General features: G+C 42.5%; 1 protein-coding gene across 1 annotated transcript in view; it reads left to right on the forward strand.

The window, feature by feature from the left end:
* The window catches only part of LOC127754684 (serine carboxypeptidase-like 13), a 41,721-nt gene that overhangs the window by 8,756 nt on the left and 15,698 nt on the right, over window positions 1-17,267 (forward strand). The window contains exons 2-4 of the mRNA XM_052280260.1: window positions 13,251-13,351; window positions 13,556-13,635; window positions 13,759-13,881. Coding sequence (XP_052136220.1) covers window positions 13,251-13,351; window positions 13,556-13,635; window positions 13,759-13,881 — 304 coding nt within the window. The remainder of the gene's footprint in view (window positions 1-13,250; window positions 13,352-13,555; window positions 13,636-13,758; window positions 13,882-17,267) is intronic.

The raw sequence follows: 17,267 nt of genomic DNA on the forward strand, positions 1-17,267 counted from the left end.
ATATATACTCGATGCATATTATATTCTCCTTTACTATCATAATTGCCATAACATGAAAAATCACATTAGAAGGGTATGGTATTTAAGGAAGATAGCAATTTAAGCTCTTCATTCTCGCTAGCAATGTGAATAACATGTTCAAACGTAACACATGGTCTCAAACCATCTCCTTCTATGCATTGTCTATCACATTTCGTGATAGTCCCTTCGTGAAGGGATCTGCCAGGTTGCTTGCTGTTTGGATGTAATCCAATGTTATAACTTTGGAGTTTCTCAATCTCCTGACAAAGTTCAATCGTCTTTTCACATTTCTAGACGATTTCATGTTATCCTTAGAACTGTTGACTTTGACAATTACCGTTTGATTGTGATAGTTCATAAAAATAGCTAGCACCAGTTTTTCAACCACAGACATATCCATCAACAGAACACGCAACCATTCCGCCTCAACAATAGCAGTATCTTCTGCTTTCAGCTCTGCTTCTATGGTTGACCTCATCAAAATAGTCAGTTTGCAAGACCTTCATGAAACAGCACCACCACCTGGTGTGAAGACATATCCACTAGTGGTTTTGATCTCATCCACATCAGAGATCCAATTAAAACCACTATATTCCTCTAGTAACGCAGGATACCTAGCACAGTGAAGCCCCAATTCCATAGTACCTTTTAGACAGCGCATCACTCACTCAAGCGCACGCCAGTGATCATCTCCCAGGTTAGAGATAAACCGGCTCAACTTGCTCACAGCAAAGGAGATGTCAGACCTAGTTGTGCTAGGTAGGTACATAAGTGAGCCAATAATTTGGGAGTATTCCAATTGATTCCTAGCAATTCTCTTTTTCTTGCGAAGCAACAAGCTAGGATCATAAGGTGTTGGAGAAGGCTTGCTATTAGTAGCCAAAGTGACTCAAGATCTTCTCCACATAATGGGACTGTAAGAGTGTAATCCCATCCTCACCTCTAATTAGCTTAATGTTTAGGATAACAGCAGCTACTCCCAAATCTTTCATATCAAAATTTTGAGACAAGGATGATTTAACATCATTAATCAACTCAAGATTTGTCCAAAATATTAGAATGTCATCAACATACAAGCATATAATAACTCCCTCACCCCGTCCATGGTGATAGTACACATATTTTTTTGCATCATTGACTGCAAAGCCTACAGATATCTGTCGACGGGGGATACCCGTAGACCGGATATAGAGGGTATTGGGGTCCGTTGGTATGAGGATCTACGTAGTATGACATCAAGCCCTAATCTAGTTGGTATGGGATTATATGATGGAAACCACATATTAAAAAGGGAATAACAGAACTCGATGACCCCGATGAGAACGTAGTCGAGTTGATTCGACTAGATCTCCCGGCGACTTCGCTTCTGTAGGCTCCGGCTCCGTAGGCTGTGGGGAATGTGTTGGCAGTAATCTTCGATGCCTTAGGTCCTTTCCCACGGGGTCCCTTATATACTGCGGGTCAGTTGATATCCAAGTAGGACTCAGAGATATCGGACCCCTCACGATATGGTAACGACCCAATCTCGTCCGAGTAGGACTCCTTTCATCCGCAGATCCTGCTTCTATCACGTGATAGATTTCCTTAACGTATACGGAAACTATTCATATACGCGCGGGTATACCGTATCGGTACCCATCGTACATCCAAGGATAGAGGGTATACCTTATCCGTAACGCTGACAGTAGCCCCTGACTTCTGCTTAAATGAACTCATGTTATCGATCGCGACTTCTAATGTCGGAATTGTTGTCATTCTCTTCTGGTCGATCTCGCTGTGAAAACCGTAGAGACTAAGAGTCATCGACAACACTGCGTGAAGTTCAACGGTCATGAGTGAATTTAAATTGAAGTCTGAAAACTGCCGCGCATAACGGACCTAGAATTTTCCGGTGGCAATCTCTCTCCTTTCCTTGGGATACGTACCGTCGGTAGTGTGCTTATTTTGGGCATCCATTTGAAGTCCATTCGCCAGGAAACTCTCCTGCCTTCTAGCGCTCTTCGTCTTCTCCGCTCCCCGCAACGAAAACCCTAGCCCACTTCCTTCATCCTATTCTCCGGCGATCCTCTGGCGGCGATGGATCTTGAGAAGTCAACTTCGACCACCGCATCCATGAAGAAGCTCCAGGACGACGGTGCCCTCCCCGGTCGCGGGACCTTGCAGAGGGAGGCTGGAGGTACAGTACCGGAACCCATCTTGGGTCGCATGGTTGTAGTCGAGGATTATATTTCTTGCGGTTTTCTTCCTCCGCCTTCCGAGTTTCTTCTTCTCGTCTTGAACTTCTATGGCCTTTCTTTGCTTCACCTGAACCCCAACTCTATCGCCTTTCTGAGCGTCTTCTCTCATCTTTGTGAGGCCTACATTGGGGTAGAGCCCTTCCTTGATCTCTTCCGCTTTTATTATGAGCTGCGCTTGATGGAATCCAGCAGGGTATCTGGATGTGTTGGATTCTGACTTCAGGATGGCCTGAAGTCGCGTTACATCCCCTTCCAGTGCCCCTCATCTCGCATCAAGTGGCGGACGAGGTGGTTCTATCTCCAGATAGAGAACTCGGATCCTGTCCTTGTTGTCCCTGAGGAGCAACCGGAAAAAATTCCAGAGTGGACCGCCAAACCCGCCCTAACTCCCTCCCTCCAATCCTTTATTAATATCATCGATGATCTCCGAAGACGGGGCTTGTCGGGATACGAAGTCGCTGCCAACTTCGTAGGTCGGCGGATTCAGCCGCTGCAGGCCCGCGCCCATCCGGCCTTTGATTATTCTGGGCCAGAGGACACGACCCGGTCTCTCCTGACTTACTGAGTTTCCGTTCTCGATTTACAGGTCTGAACAGTGACATCGTGGGGCTCCGTGTTGGTCAAATAATGATCAGCGCACTCTCGGGGATGGGCGACATCCTCATCCTACCTTGCGACAAGGACGCGGCCGAACGCGCCAACGCGATTAATGTGATCGTAGTCGACGATTCCTCTATATCTTCCTCATCTAGACTGCACCGTGACTTCAAGTTATGCAGGCGCTCCCTTTGACGGACGTCATCGGGCCCCTTGTGGACCACCAGGTAGTAGCATCGTTGAAGGAGAGCGTCACCAAGGAGGCATCTGACGCTGTCACTGCCACCACGAGTGGCAGCAATGTTCTGAAGAGGGGAAGGAAATTCTCCTCTGTACTCGGGACTCGTCGGAAGGCGATGAACTCTGTGGTAAGCTCTTCTGTTGTTCTTTAACGCGTAGTCGGAACGACTTGACCTCACACCATTTCATCTTGGTCAGGACTCGGACGCGTCTCCTCCACCTTAGCGAAGGCAAAGGCTGGTGACGATCGGCGAGAAGTATGTAAATGTTCTTGAGGTCTTTTCATTCTCGAAGTTGTGATCGACTAGCCTCATGAAGAAAAAGAAAATCTTCGCAGGATGGCGCGGGCGAAGGTGGTGCACGGTGAAACTGATGCTGCCTCCAGCGCGTCCCCTACGGCGACTTCGACAGAAGTCGTGGTCGCTACTAAGGACCAGGAGGCGACACCGAGTAGCTCTATCGTCGGCCTCGTGCCCACCCGGGGCTTGTCCACCGATGCCCTCACCTAGGGGAGCTCCAAGCGGAGATGGAGCGCATCCGCCAGGCCGGCGCTCGTGGCATAGGTCGCGAGATCGAGGAGGCCAGGGCGGTGGTGTTGTCGGCGAACCAGTGTGCCGACCAGCTGGCGCGCGATCTGGCGGAGGCCCACGAGGACCTCCTAAAGATGAGGGAGCTGGTAGCCGGCAACGAGATGCAGCGACGCGGGCTCGAGGACCGGATGTCGGAGCTCGAGGGCCACATGATCGACATCCGCGGTTCGCGACGAACGTCGTTCACTAGCCTGCACCCGGCACACTCGCCGGGGAGTGCGGTGTCACGACTACCATGATACGACGAGAACGTAGGGAATAACAGAACTCGATGATACGACGAGAAAGTAGTCGAGTTGATTCGACTAGATCTCCCGAAGACTTGGCTTCTGTAGGCTCCGGCCCCATAGGCTGTGGGGGATGTGTTGGCAGTAATCTTCGATGCCTTAGGTCCTGCCCAGGGGGTCCCTTATATACCGCGGGTCAGTTGATCTCCAGGTAGGACTTAGAGATATCGGACGCCTCACGATATGGTAACGACCCAGTCTCGTCCGAGTAGGACTCCTTTCGTCCGCAGATCCTGCTTCTATCACGTGAAAAATTTCCTTAACGTATACGGAAACTATTCGTATACGTGCGGGTATACCATATCGGTACCCATCATACATCCAAGGATAGAGGGTCTACCTTATCCGTAACCCTGACTATATCAATGTTCTATCAAATTTGCATACCTTGCCTTCTTGACCTTCAACTATAAACCCATAAGGTTGATCCATATAGATCTCATCCAGCTCTACATTAAGAAAAGTTGTCTTAACGTCCATTTTATGAATGAGAAGACCATGTGAGGCAGCTAGGGAAGTAGTACATGAATTGTGGTCAATCTACCAACAGGTGAGTAAATGTCGAAGAAATCTTCGCCTTCTTTGTGAGTATAGCCCTTTGCAACAAGCTGATCCTTGTACTTTTCAATAGTACCATTAGGCCAAAGCTTTTTCTTGAACACCCCCTTGCATCCCACAGGTTTACACCCATAGGTTCACTCTGTCACCTCCCAAATCCTGTTAGCAATAATGGAATCCATTTCACTATGGATAGCCTCCTTCTAGTAGTCTGCACCAGGAGATGCGTATGCTTCTGAAATTGACTTAGACTGTGTTCGTTTGGGTGTGTTGGGAAAAAATCTCCTGTGCACGGAAAACGGAGTGGTCCATTAGCGCGTGATTAATTAAGTATTTATTAAATATTTTTTGAAAAATGGATCAATATAATTTTTTAAAGCAACTTTCATATAGACAATTTTGGCAAAAAAGCACCGTTTAGTGGTTTGAAAAGTGTGAATGCGGGAAACGAGGGAGGTGAGTTAGAAAAGTCGGGGGAAAGAGCTCAACCTTAGGAGTGTCATCTACGAGGTACACAGTGAAATCATGACCAAAAGACTTAGTAGTCCTTTGTTTCTTATTTCTCCAAGGAGTCTCACTGTCATCCTCCTCAGTCATCCTCCTCAGTGACATATTCATGTGTATGTTCAGTTTGTCCTGGTGGTGTGATTGAACTGAGAATTATTTCACAGGATTGGCTAGAAGTACTGTGTGTATCCTTCATTGGAAAAAAGCTTTCAAAGAAGGTAGCGTCATGAGTCTCCATAATTGTACCAACATACATGTCAGGTACCTCCGATTTAACTATTAAAAATCTATAGGCAATGCTGTAATGAGCATATCCCAGAAAGACACGGTCCACAGTATTAGTTCCAAGTTTGCACTTCTTCGTTATTGGTACATTGACATTCGCCAAGAACCCCCATGTGCGCAAGTAAGAAAGTGATGGTTTTCTCTCAATCCATTGCTCGTATGGTGTTTTGTCCTTATTTCTATTAGGAACCCTATTTAAGACATGATTCGAGGTCAACAATGCCTCCCCCCACCATGCCTTAGGTAGTCCCACAGTATCCAACATGGCATTCACCATGTCAGTCAGTGTGAATAGGGAGGCATCCTCTCATGTATGATGCCATGTTTCTCACAGAATAAGTCAAACTCGTTTGAGAAAAACTCTCCACTACGATCAGACCTAAATCTTTTTATCTTTCTGTCAATTTGGTTTTCAATTTCTGCCTTATAGATTTTAAAATAGTCTGGACCATCATCTTTCGTTTTCAGCAAATACACATAGCAAAATCAAGTAGCTTCATCAATCAACATCATGAAATATCTTTTTTCTCCCTTCTCAAGACCCCATTCATTTCACAAAGATCTAAACGTAGGAGTTCCAGAGGTGCCAAGTTTCTCTCCTCGGCTGCCTTGTAAGGCTTGCGAGGTTGCTTTGATTGCACACAATTATGACACTTAGAACCTTTAACAGTAAAGCATGAGCAGATGGAATATGTGAAACATATTGAATGCGTATTGAGGGTTTTCGAGAACCAGCTTCTCAGCAGGAAGGACTCGCAATACCATGCGTTGACGACGGTGCACAGCACACGAGCGAAGAGAAAGACGAGTTGATGTGGGCGAACAAGGAGCAGTTGTGCGAAGCGCTTCCCAAAAACCTTATTGCCACTATATCCCGACGTAGGGCGTTGAAGGCGAAGGTTCCGAAGGCCTACTCTCCCGATTGCCGGTGCACACCGGCAAGCGGGATGGAGTAAACTACGAGTGATGGCGCAGTACAAAGGAGGAGGAAAACCCTAGATTGATTTCACATGTGTTGTGTGGAGGCGGTGGCTCAACTTATATAGAGATATCAGGATGCTTGATCAGGGTGCTGTTGACGGTCGTTATCAATCAGTTTCGCCCGTCAATATACCAAAATAAAGGAGAACTAGTTATGCTTCCAACGCAAATTTATGTTGGAATAACTTATATTCCACTAGCACTACAATTCTAACCTCTTGCAAAGAATAAATACAAAATGGAGGAGAATTGGCAGCAAAGCGGACAATCAATCAATCGGATACTGTCAAGAATCAAACTTGTGGACAAGTGGGCTGAAAACACAGAATTGACACGATCCAACAGGCCCAGAATTCACTGTTCTGGATAAGGGAGAAGTCAAAGAGGCCGCCTGCTGAGATTGGACCAGTTTGGCTCAGCCCATGGTTTAGCCGATCCCGTCGTTCAGCCGTTCAATGAAAGATTGGCGTTGGACTGTCTGGATTGCTTTCTTATGGCGGTTGGAGGGTATTACCGGCCTTCCCAACAACCATAACCGCCATTACTAGGCTATTTAAGGCCTTCACGTCCACACTTCTTCCACACACTCAAGCAAGTAGCTTCTCACATTTTCTCAAGTTTAGTATAGTCTCTAGAGTATAGTGGAATAGAAATAGAATAGAGTCTTCAGTCCTCGGAGTCTTCGGAAGAGTTCGGGTATGGCTCTAGTAGCTTTTCCTTCTTTAATAAGACTTGTAATATTTATAGAATATTTTTCTCAATATATTTACAGTACTTTACTTCATTTGGATCATTCGAGTACCAGCTTCTGATTTATTATTTGAGATATAATTATCTAGTTAGATTACTCGAGAGATGCAATGGTGTGGGTATAATGTTCGTTTATATGATTGCTCTATGTCATGACGATGATTGTAGAGTAGTATTTGGTAGCATAAGCGAGGTGCTTAGGCTATTGAATATCATTATTTGGGGTTATATGCTGTGGGACAGTAGAGGTGGGCCACTGGTGGTGACAGCTCAGTACGGGTATTCCTCCACGTTAATATATAATCCTGAGTTACTTTCCTAGGAATGGTACTCCTTCGTATTTTAGCCGCAGTTGGATGGCCATGACGGGTTGTCGTAAGGAACTCGGCAACCAGGGGTGGTCTCTCGAAACACCAGGAGGTCATCGTAAGGGGGGTATTGGCTATATAATTATATAGTAGATAATATAGACTAAAGTTGTACGTATGTATATTAGAAGTATAGGAAATGATTTTTTTTCTTATTCTTTTCCACTTAGCCTAGAATTAGTATGTATGAGAATATTGAGTGCTTCTACTTTGTGTCACTCTACACTTGAATTGAATTAACCCCTGCTTAGACTTTGATTATTACAAGTAACATATAAATATTAGCTTGGTTCTCTCTATTATAATCTTCCCACGGGATTAAACAAATACGATACCCTTAGAATACTCTCGGGTGAAATGCTACAATGGTATATCCATACGCTTGCAGATATAATCTGTAACCATAATATACCATGAATATGTATGTGCCATTGCTGAGAATGATATTTCTAGTAATGTTAAGAAATACCAACAGGCGCCTGCACGATCTCCACTCCGCGTAACCGAACCGGATAAGTTGTGCGTAACTTATCCGGACTCCACGCTGTTTCACGCACCGGGTTATTCGGAGTGTTTCCAAAAACCAAATCCAAATTTCCCACATCAAAACAAAACTGCAAAAGGAGACTGCATCTGCGCAAGGGTGAGGAACCAATTTTGGTAGACCATTAGACATGTACGTCATGCGCGTGCCGCCAGGCATGGCCAGGCCTGGCGAGCGAGTGCGCGCGTGCGTTCCCTCTCTTCTCTCCACCTCACATGCTTCAAGTAGTCAGGAGAGCATCCTCCCTTATAAGAAGGTCTCCATCTCCTATAGTAGGCAAGTTGGTATTAAACTCCCCATGCATGTCATCCCATGAGGTGGGCTTTTGTGACTGTCCATATAATTAATCTCTGAATGGGCTAAGACTCATGTATTGATTCCAACATAACAAACATGTCTGCTCCATGTTCTTCCTGATTTTGTGATCCAACACCCGCTTCATCTTCAATATTAATAACGACTGATCATGCTCTTCATGCCTTGTCTAGCATGTGTAACTTTTTATGAATCCTCGACGTATCAGATGATAGTATACTTTCATTCTTCTGGCAAACATCTTCTAATTTCTGCAATCTACATATGGACAGATGATATACTTGTTGGCTCTTTTCTTCTCCTCCCATAGGACGTTTATAAAATTTGCAACACTACTTCTATACTGTTTGCTATGTCAATCAAATCGGTACATCCAACAAATATTAGGTATAATTTTCTCGCGATATATGTTGATGGTCGTTATTGATCAGTTTCGACCGTCAATATTACAAAAATAGAGAACTAGTGATGCTTGCAATGCATACATATGCTAGAATAATAATATTCCACTAGTATTAGGTATACTAACCTCTTGCAGGGAATGACACTAAAGTGGAGGAGAATCGACATCAACATAGACGATAAATCAGTCGGACGATGTCGAGAGTCAGACTTATGAATGAATGGGCCAAGAACGTAGAATTGACACGATGAATTAGGCCAAAATTCACAAGTCTACGAAGTGAAGCAACGGAGGAGGCCACCAGCCGAAATTGGGCTGGATTGGGCCGGCCCCAGGTTCGGCCGAACCTCCCTCGCCTCCGTTGGATCCAGGTTTTGGCTGGACGGTTGAGATGAAGCCCCAATGACGGTTGGATGGTATTACCGACCATTCCAACCGTCACAACCGTCATAGTTCAGCTATAAAAGGACTTCACCTTCTCACTTCACACACACACCTCAAGCAATAGCTCTCTCATTTTTCTCAATTTTAGTTTAGTAGTGTCTAGCTGGTGGAATAGGAATAGAGTAGAAATCAGGAGTCCGGAAGACGTCAGAAGAGTTCGGGTATGGCTCTAGCAGCTTTCCTTTCCTCTTTTATAAGCTTTGTACTTTTATTATAATACTCTTCTAAATACATTTATGGATTGAAATACTTTCCAAGTATATGAGTACCTACTTTACATTATGTTCTTGTTATACTAAATATACGACTAGCTTATCTGGGAGATGCTTTGGTGCGGGTATAATGTTTGCTTATGCAGTTGCTCTATGTCATGACGATGATATTGGAGTAGTATCTGGTAGTTTAGACGTGGTGTCTAGATTACGGGATATCATTATTTGGGGTTATATATTGCGGATGAGAGGTGGGCCGCTGATGGTGACAGCTCAGTACGTATTCCTCCACGCCGGTATATAATCCAAAGTTAATTCCCTGGGGAGGGTATTCCTCCATATTTAGCCCCGGTTGTATGGTCATGACGAGCTGTCGTAAGGAACTCAACAGTCAGGGGTGGCTTCTCAAAGTACCAGGAGGGCATCGGATAAAGGGTATTAGCTAGTATATCAGTTAACTAGAATGTATGTATACTATATATATTAGAAGTATAGGAATAGATCTTCTTTCTCTTTTCTTTCCACTTAGCTCAGATAATATATTATGAGAATGAGAATGAGTAGTAATACTTGTGTGTCACTCTACCCTTGGATTATCTTAACCACTGCTTAGAATATGATTATCATAAGTAATATATAAATTATTAGTTGAGTTCTCTCTACATGATCTTTCCATAGGATAAAATAAATATGATACCCTTGGAATACTCTCGGGTGAAATGCTACAATGGTATAGCCGTACGCTTGCGGATGAACTCTGTAACCATAATATACCAGGAGTATTTCTGCACCATTGCTGGGAATTATATTTCTAGTAATGTCGTTAAGAAATACCAACAATATATATTACAAAATTTGTAGGCATGGTTAATTTATTACTACCTAGATAGCCTTTTCTTAAATTTTCTGTTATTTTAATAAAAGACAATATTCACCCCTCTAGCCCTCCCACCACAAATGGGGATAGTACATTTGGTCAGGATTCCTTTCCATGAAGTGGTTGGGGGTATTCATAGTGTGTAATATTGGTAACAGCCAATAAATGGAGACCATCAATAACTATAATCCTCAGTGACGGGCCATAACATTATCTTTGTGGGGCCGTCACCAGTGCGGGGTTAGGTTGCGGCTTGTCAATGATAATCTTTATCGGGCCGCAACCTATCCTCATCACCGATGAGTATCACTGGTGACGGGTCTGGCCAAGAGGCCTATGATGAGTGCCTATATGGTTGCTTCTATATCGGGGTTTATTCCGGCCAGTCAATAGTATGGCCTATGTGACAGGTGATAGGCCCCGTCACAAATTCCTCATTCACGACTTTAAATTGATTATGTGGTTACATATGCTTGCCTGACTAATACTATGGCAGATTAGGAAATACTTAGATGTTAGCACTACAATGGCATGTACCGTACACATAATACATATGCGCCGGAGCTAAACCTAACGTGCCTTGGGAAATTGATTGACTTGAGAAAATACAGGTTGCCTACAGAGTATATCGAGTGTACTTCCCGTTATGCATAGCATTGTACACTTCACGACATAAATTGTCCTATTTGAAATCCCCTCTCCTACTCCCACCTCTGCGGGAAAGCCAATCTCTCCACCGCATATTGGAGTTGTCCTTTATTATAAAACAACTATTCAATTTGCACCTGCTTACAATCATACTGTTATTGGGCACCGAGACCATCATTGACCCTTAGATGACACATCAGGAAGCACGTTGATTTCTATGTCCCACTGTGTTGTATATTGGCCTTGCACTACAATTTCGATGTATTCCTTGTTTCCCAGTTGCATCTATTCCACTAACGCCTCATTCTCATTTGTTGCATCAATAGCCAACAGTGAGTTCAGCTTGTCGTCAACCTAATCATACGCCTAGCAATTACTATATGGTGCAACAACCTCTTTCATTGCTTCACTTAGGCCAGAGTAATACACATTAACCTCTTGCACAGATTCGACATGAGTTTGTTCCAAAAACTCATCAAGTAAATAATTTGAGGAAGCAGAAAGTTCTTGGAAAAATATACGGAAAATAGCAAATTGTACATGTACACAAGAAACTAGAAGCTGGCTCCATGGAAGCATTTCATCAAGCAACTTGCATGCAGCATTGGAGCGGGTTGAGCTCTCACCTGCTCGCCGTGTGGTTGCAGCCGAGAAAAAGCGGAGAACTGCAGGGGTTCGAGGGAAGATGCGACACGCTGCTGCGTATGGACGTCAATGGGAGGAGCGAGGAGGCAACAGACGGGGCGGCAGCGCTGCCTCCGCAGCTTTGATGACTCCACTAGTATTGCCAGGCTATACCCTTTCTTATTCACTCTAGCTACAAACTTTCTCCAACTTCCAGTGCATGCAAGTTCTACTACTTCCCACTGCCAAGCATACTCACCCCTTACTGGCCACACAGTTTTGATAACAAACTTTTGAACAATTGGATCAACCCTAAACATATTATGCAGCCACCCTAGGACATCGTACATAACCTACTACTCTAGTGAATTTAGGCATATAAGTTCAAATCTACCCTGCTAACGCAAAATTAGTATAGGAGCATCACCGTCATACGCACAAATAACCACATCAATGTCATCTTGATAGAACATGAAAAAATGTCTTACCATGGAACTACCCAATAATTTCACATGTGGTTCAGTTTTTACTGATGCAATACAACTTCATTAAAATACGGTTCAACGTCAACTTAATACTCCGTGTTAATTTTTACTACCGCCAATTATGCACAGTAACATACGTGCTACCAAAAACCTTTTTCACTGTAATAATAAATTAATACTAAGTAAAAAAGACATGTACTCACCAAGTACTTACTTAAATATTTAACTACTCTAACTATTCTAGTAAAACTAATTTAAATCTGTGCTAACATCCAGCATTTTACTTAGGGATTGGGAATTTAACCTTGCAATCACCTGAGGGAGGGCCTCCACTGCCGCTCCTCTCCCGCTGTCTGCAGGTGTGGCCTCCTTCCTCTCTCGTGGCCTGCAGCAGCGTCCTCTCCCACGGCTGCACTCCCCATCCATTGCCGACGCCAATGTGCCCTCTAAGTGGTCCTCCCTCTTCAGATCAAAATGACCCCTGTCGAGCTGTGGGGAAGGATTTAAAAGGGCTGTACTGAATGCCCATTGTTCAATAGGGGATATACTGGGGCCAATTGAACTACTGTCATTTGACAGGGCCTGCGGCTGTTAGTTGTGGGCCTAGTCGAACTATCAAAGTTCAACAAGCCCCTATTGAACCACCCGCAGTTTGAATGGCCTGGCTCACCGCGCTTCCAACAATTGATATGCCTATGTTGAACTTGTGCCCTTCGACAAGCCTCACATCGAACATTATGAATTTAATTGGCTTCTACTTTCACGATTATAATTAGGCACAAAATATTTTTTTCTCATTTTCCATTAAAATAATAATATATTTTTTAAAAATCCAATAACTTCAACACAATGACAGAATTAGGCATCATAAAAAAGTTTGCGCCGGCAATAATGATCATAATAGTTATAAATTCTTTATTTACATATACGTAGATCATAGTACTTGTCTTCCACCCATTTGAGATGAACGCTACTATAATGATCTTCTCCAAACTACGAGTTGCTACAATAGCCTCCAAATGATAGTTCCAGTATATTCCAAAATGTCGTATTCGTAGGGTTTGATATGTATTTCTAATAAAATCAATGCCACTTCTATTAATTTAATCATGTGGCTAAAAGTATTTGTTTTCTAAACCACAATGGGTGGTTAGCTACATATGTTTCTCCTTCTTCAATGATTGTGGTTCCAGCCTTGGTACAAAGAAATGAAAACTTATTCGCTATTCAATGCCAGCGATCCATATATATCATGTGTGTGCAATATTACTTTGCAGATACGTGGAGGTGAACGAGAGTACTGGCGTGCGCCTCTTCTACTACTTTGTTAAGTCAGAGAAGGATCCTGATGTAGACCCACTTTTATTGTGGCTATCAGGTGGGCTAGGATGTTCTAGTATCTCTGGCCTAACCCACGAGATAGTTAAATTAACTAGCAGGGTTTTTTTCTCAAATTATTAAAAAGTTTACATTGAGTTCCTTCGGATAAACAATATATATTATATTATAAACCATGCTTCTAGGTCATGTTACAATAAGGCTTGTTGTACTTAACAAATTGTTTATGTCCATATATTTATAGGGCCATTCCAATTCGCTGCAAAACGGTATTACAGTGGAGGATTGCCGGAAATTATCTACCGACCAGAGACTTGGACTAAGGTTGCCTACATTTTTTAATGAATGTGGCAACAAAGAAAATTATTTGTATCTCTGTCTCAAATGAAAAAAAAGGCATATGCCCTTATCCAGGTTTTAAGGGATGAACTTTGTATGGTTTTGCAGGTGAGCAACATAATCTTTGTGGATTCTCCTGTAGGGGCAGGGTTCTCATACGCGGCAACAATGGAAGGGTCCAAGTCTAGTGATACCAAGACAGTGAAACAGCTTTATATTTTCCTCAGAAAGGTAACTCTGTGCTGACCAATACATGCCCAGAATTTCAGATTTTTACTCTATCTGTCTTGTATGGAATTGGTTTAATATTTTTTTTATTTGCCTTATGGTTTTCTTCGAGAACATCTGCGGGCTTTGAATGTCATTTCAGTAACATCCACCATCAGTTACAAAATATTTTTTTTAGGTTGCTCAGTAAATTCTATGGTGAGGTCAAAAGATTCCTTTTTTGTCACTTGAGTTGTCCATTTTTAAATTTTAAATACCTTAGATTTTCTTTCTAAGCATCTGATTGGTTCTAGGATCATTGAGATGATGGAAATCATAAGAATCAATGCAGGATTGCTTATATTGTAATATAAAATTGGAATCCTAGAGGTCCTTAATTTTGAAATAGACAGAGAATGAGAAAGTACATGTACAGCACATAATTAAGTGTGACTTCACCATACTGGATGTATCAGGAAGTACCACATTTACCATTTAGTAACTAGCAGTTACTATGAGGTACCAAATTCTGTAACAAAAAATATTCTGGTACTATTTGAAATGCTGCACAATATATATAGATGTAACAAATAATGAAAATTGACCATTATACTCCCCTGATCTACTTCAATAACTTAATCATCTAAACTATTTTTTTGGCTCACTTTAATCCCTACACAATTGAAAATGGTTCACTTTAGTTTTTTTAAAAGAATTGTTCACTTTACTTCTTAATAATATTTCTGTTTTAGTTCCTCTTTATACAAGATGTATTTTAATCTAAAATTTTTCATGAACGTTTGTGTCGATGGTGGATACCCGTAGACCGGATATAGAGGGTATTGGGGTACGTTGGTACGAGGATCTACGTAATACGACATCAAGCAAACAAAAGACAAGGATTATACTGGTTCAGGCCCCTTGATAGGTAATAACCCTAATCCAGTTGGTATGGGATTATATGATGGAAACCACATATTACAAAGGGAATAGCGGAACTCAATGATACCGATAAGACCGTAGTCGAGTTGGTTCGACTAGATCACCCGGCGACTTGGCTCCTGTAGGCTCCGACTTCATATGCTATGGTGGATGTATTGGCGGTGAGATTCGATGCCTTAGGTTCTGCCCAGGGGGTCCCTTTTATACCGCGGGTTAGTTGATCTTCAAGTAGGACTCGGAGATATCGGACCCCTCACGATATGGTAACGACCCAGTCTTGTCCGAGTAGGACTCCTTCCATCTGTGGATTCTGTTTCTATCATGTGATATATTTCCTTAACGTATACAGGAACTACCCGTATACGCGCGGGTATACCGTATCAGTATACGATGTATATCCATGGATAGAGGGTATACCTTATCCGTAACCTTGACAGTTTGAACTTTAAAATCTCCATGTTTAGTTCAGTATTAGGTGCTTCCAACATATGTAGACAGTGATACAAAAGTCTAAAAAAATGTTAAGACATAAACTGTAATGCATCTATCTCCTTATGTAGAGAGAAGAAAAGAAAAGAAAAATATCGTTACGAAGTAAGCTGAACTAATTTCACTAGTTAGGGGTGTGAATTGAGCTGCATATAGTTTAGGCGGTTTACTGCTTTCACAAAATAGTTCAAGAGACTACAATTAACTTTTTCATAAAGAAATATCATAAAAAAGAAAAAACAGTTTTTTATAATAAAATAAATGTGTGATTTATTTTCTCTAGGGAAACAAAAGTTTGTGTTTACATCAGACATAGTAGTCCTTCATGTCAAATTATCCCCAATGTATAGTTCTATTCAAATGTGAGAGTGTCATGTTACTTTCCTTCGATAGCAAACACAGTAACAGCAAAACATAACAATATGAGAAGGCTTGTGTATAAGGTCTATCACGGAAGTCTGCCTACGAAAAAGCCTTCCATTTTCACATGCGGCCAGCTATATGCAGCCATGGATCCGTCAAAATAGCCTTGTCCCAGGCAGCCACCTATGGAAATAGAGGCTTTACGGCATCTACTGCTTGGGACAAGATGTTTTCGCATGTAGCCCGTGCTTTATTGCCTTGTCCATTAAAAATTAATGTTAGACTTTCTTCAAATGAAAATTTACCTTTGTTCACCTTAATTGGGTTTGTTTGCAGAATTTGCTATTCTAATTTTGATGCTTGTAGACAAAATTTAGATTTTTGCTATTCTAGTTTCCACACCTATGTATGTGCAACAAGTTCTCTCAAGCTATACGGACCAAGCTGTGAATCAAGTTAATTTTCTAATCTAAGCTATATTGCCGAAGCTATGAATTAAAATGAGTAAATTCTTTATTTCCCCATGGTAGCCGACTATACGGCCATTTTCAAGTTCTCTAGATTATTTGTCCAATGATCCATCAAAAGACCATGTTGTGTGTCATACCATGGAAAAGAGTTTCCGAATACAACATTAAGTATGATATTATGTCTATATGGTAAGTAAATCGATAATGATGCATCATATAGTTATTATGTTCTTGAGAATTTTTGACACTTTTCATTATTGCCTTTTTACACCCATCCGGTTGGAGGACGCTACACATGCCACATAAATGCATACTAACAGTTACAATATTTTTTTCTTAAATTATTTTTGTTAGTTATATGCATCATGTTAATTGTGCAAAAACAATACTATTATGAAATTTAGTTTCTACTTGAAATATGGAGCTGCGATTGTCAGGGTTACGGGTAAGGTATACCCTCTACCCTTCGATATACGTCACGTATCGATATGGTATGCTCACGCGTATACGGACGTTTTCGGCATACGTTAAGGAAATACATCATGGAGTTCACAGATGGAAGGAGTCCTACTCGGTCAGAACTGGGTCGTCATTGTGTCGTGTTCGGTCTGGCCTCTCCGAGTCCTACTTGGAGATAGTTGACTTGCGATATAAAAGGGACCTCTCGGGAGGACCTAAGGCATCGAATTTCAGAGCCAACACACCCACCACAGCTTACGAAGCCGGAGCTTGTTAGAGCCAAATCGTGGGGAGATCTAGTCAGATCAACTCGACTACGATCTCGTCGGTATCGTCGAGTTCTGCTATTCCCTTTGTAATCTGTGGTTTCCATCATATAATCCCATATCAACTGGATTAGGGCTATTACCTACCAAGGGGCCTGAACCAGTATAATCCCTGTTTCCTGTTTGCTTGATGTCGTACTACGTAGATCCTCGTACCAGCGTACCCCAATACCCTCTATACCAACTGGCGATGCTAATGGTGAAGACCCTGAATGGCAGGAATCGCCTCATCGAGTCACCCCTCCGCCTCGTGGCACCGGCAATCTCCGCGATCACCTTAATGGCCGCCGAGAGGCACGACGCACACGAGATAACGAGAACCGTTCCAGGTGTCATGTCTCTTCATGGTGTCACGATAACG

Source organism: Oryza glaberrima, chromosome 11 (assembly GCF_000147395.1).
Source record: "Oryza glaberrima chromosome 11, OglaRS2, whole genome shotgun sequence".
NCBI lineage: Eukaryota > Viridiplantae > Streptophyta > Magnoliopsida > Poales > Poaceae > Oryza > Oryza glaberrima.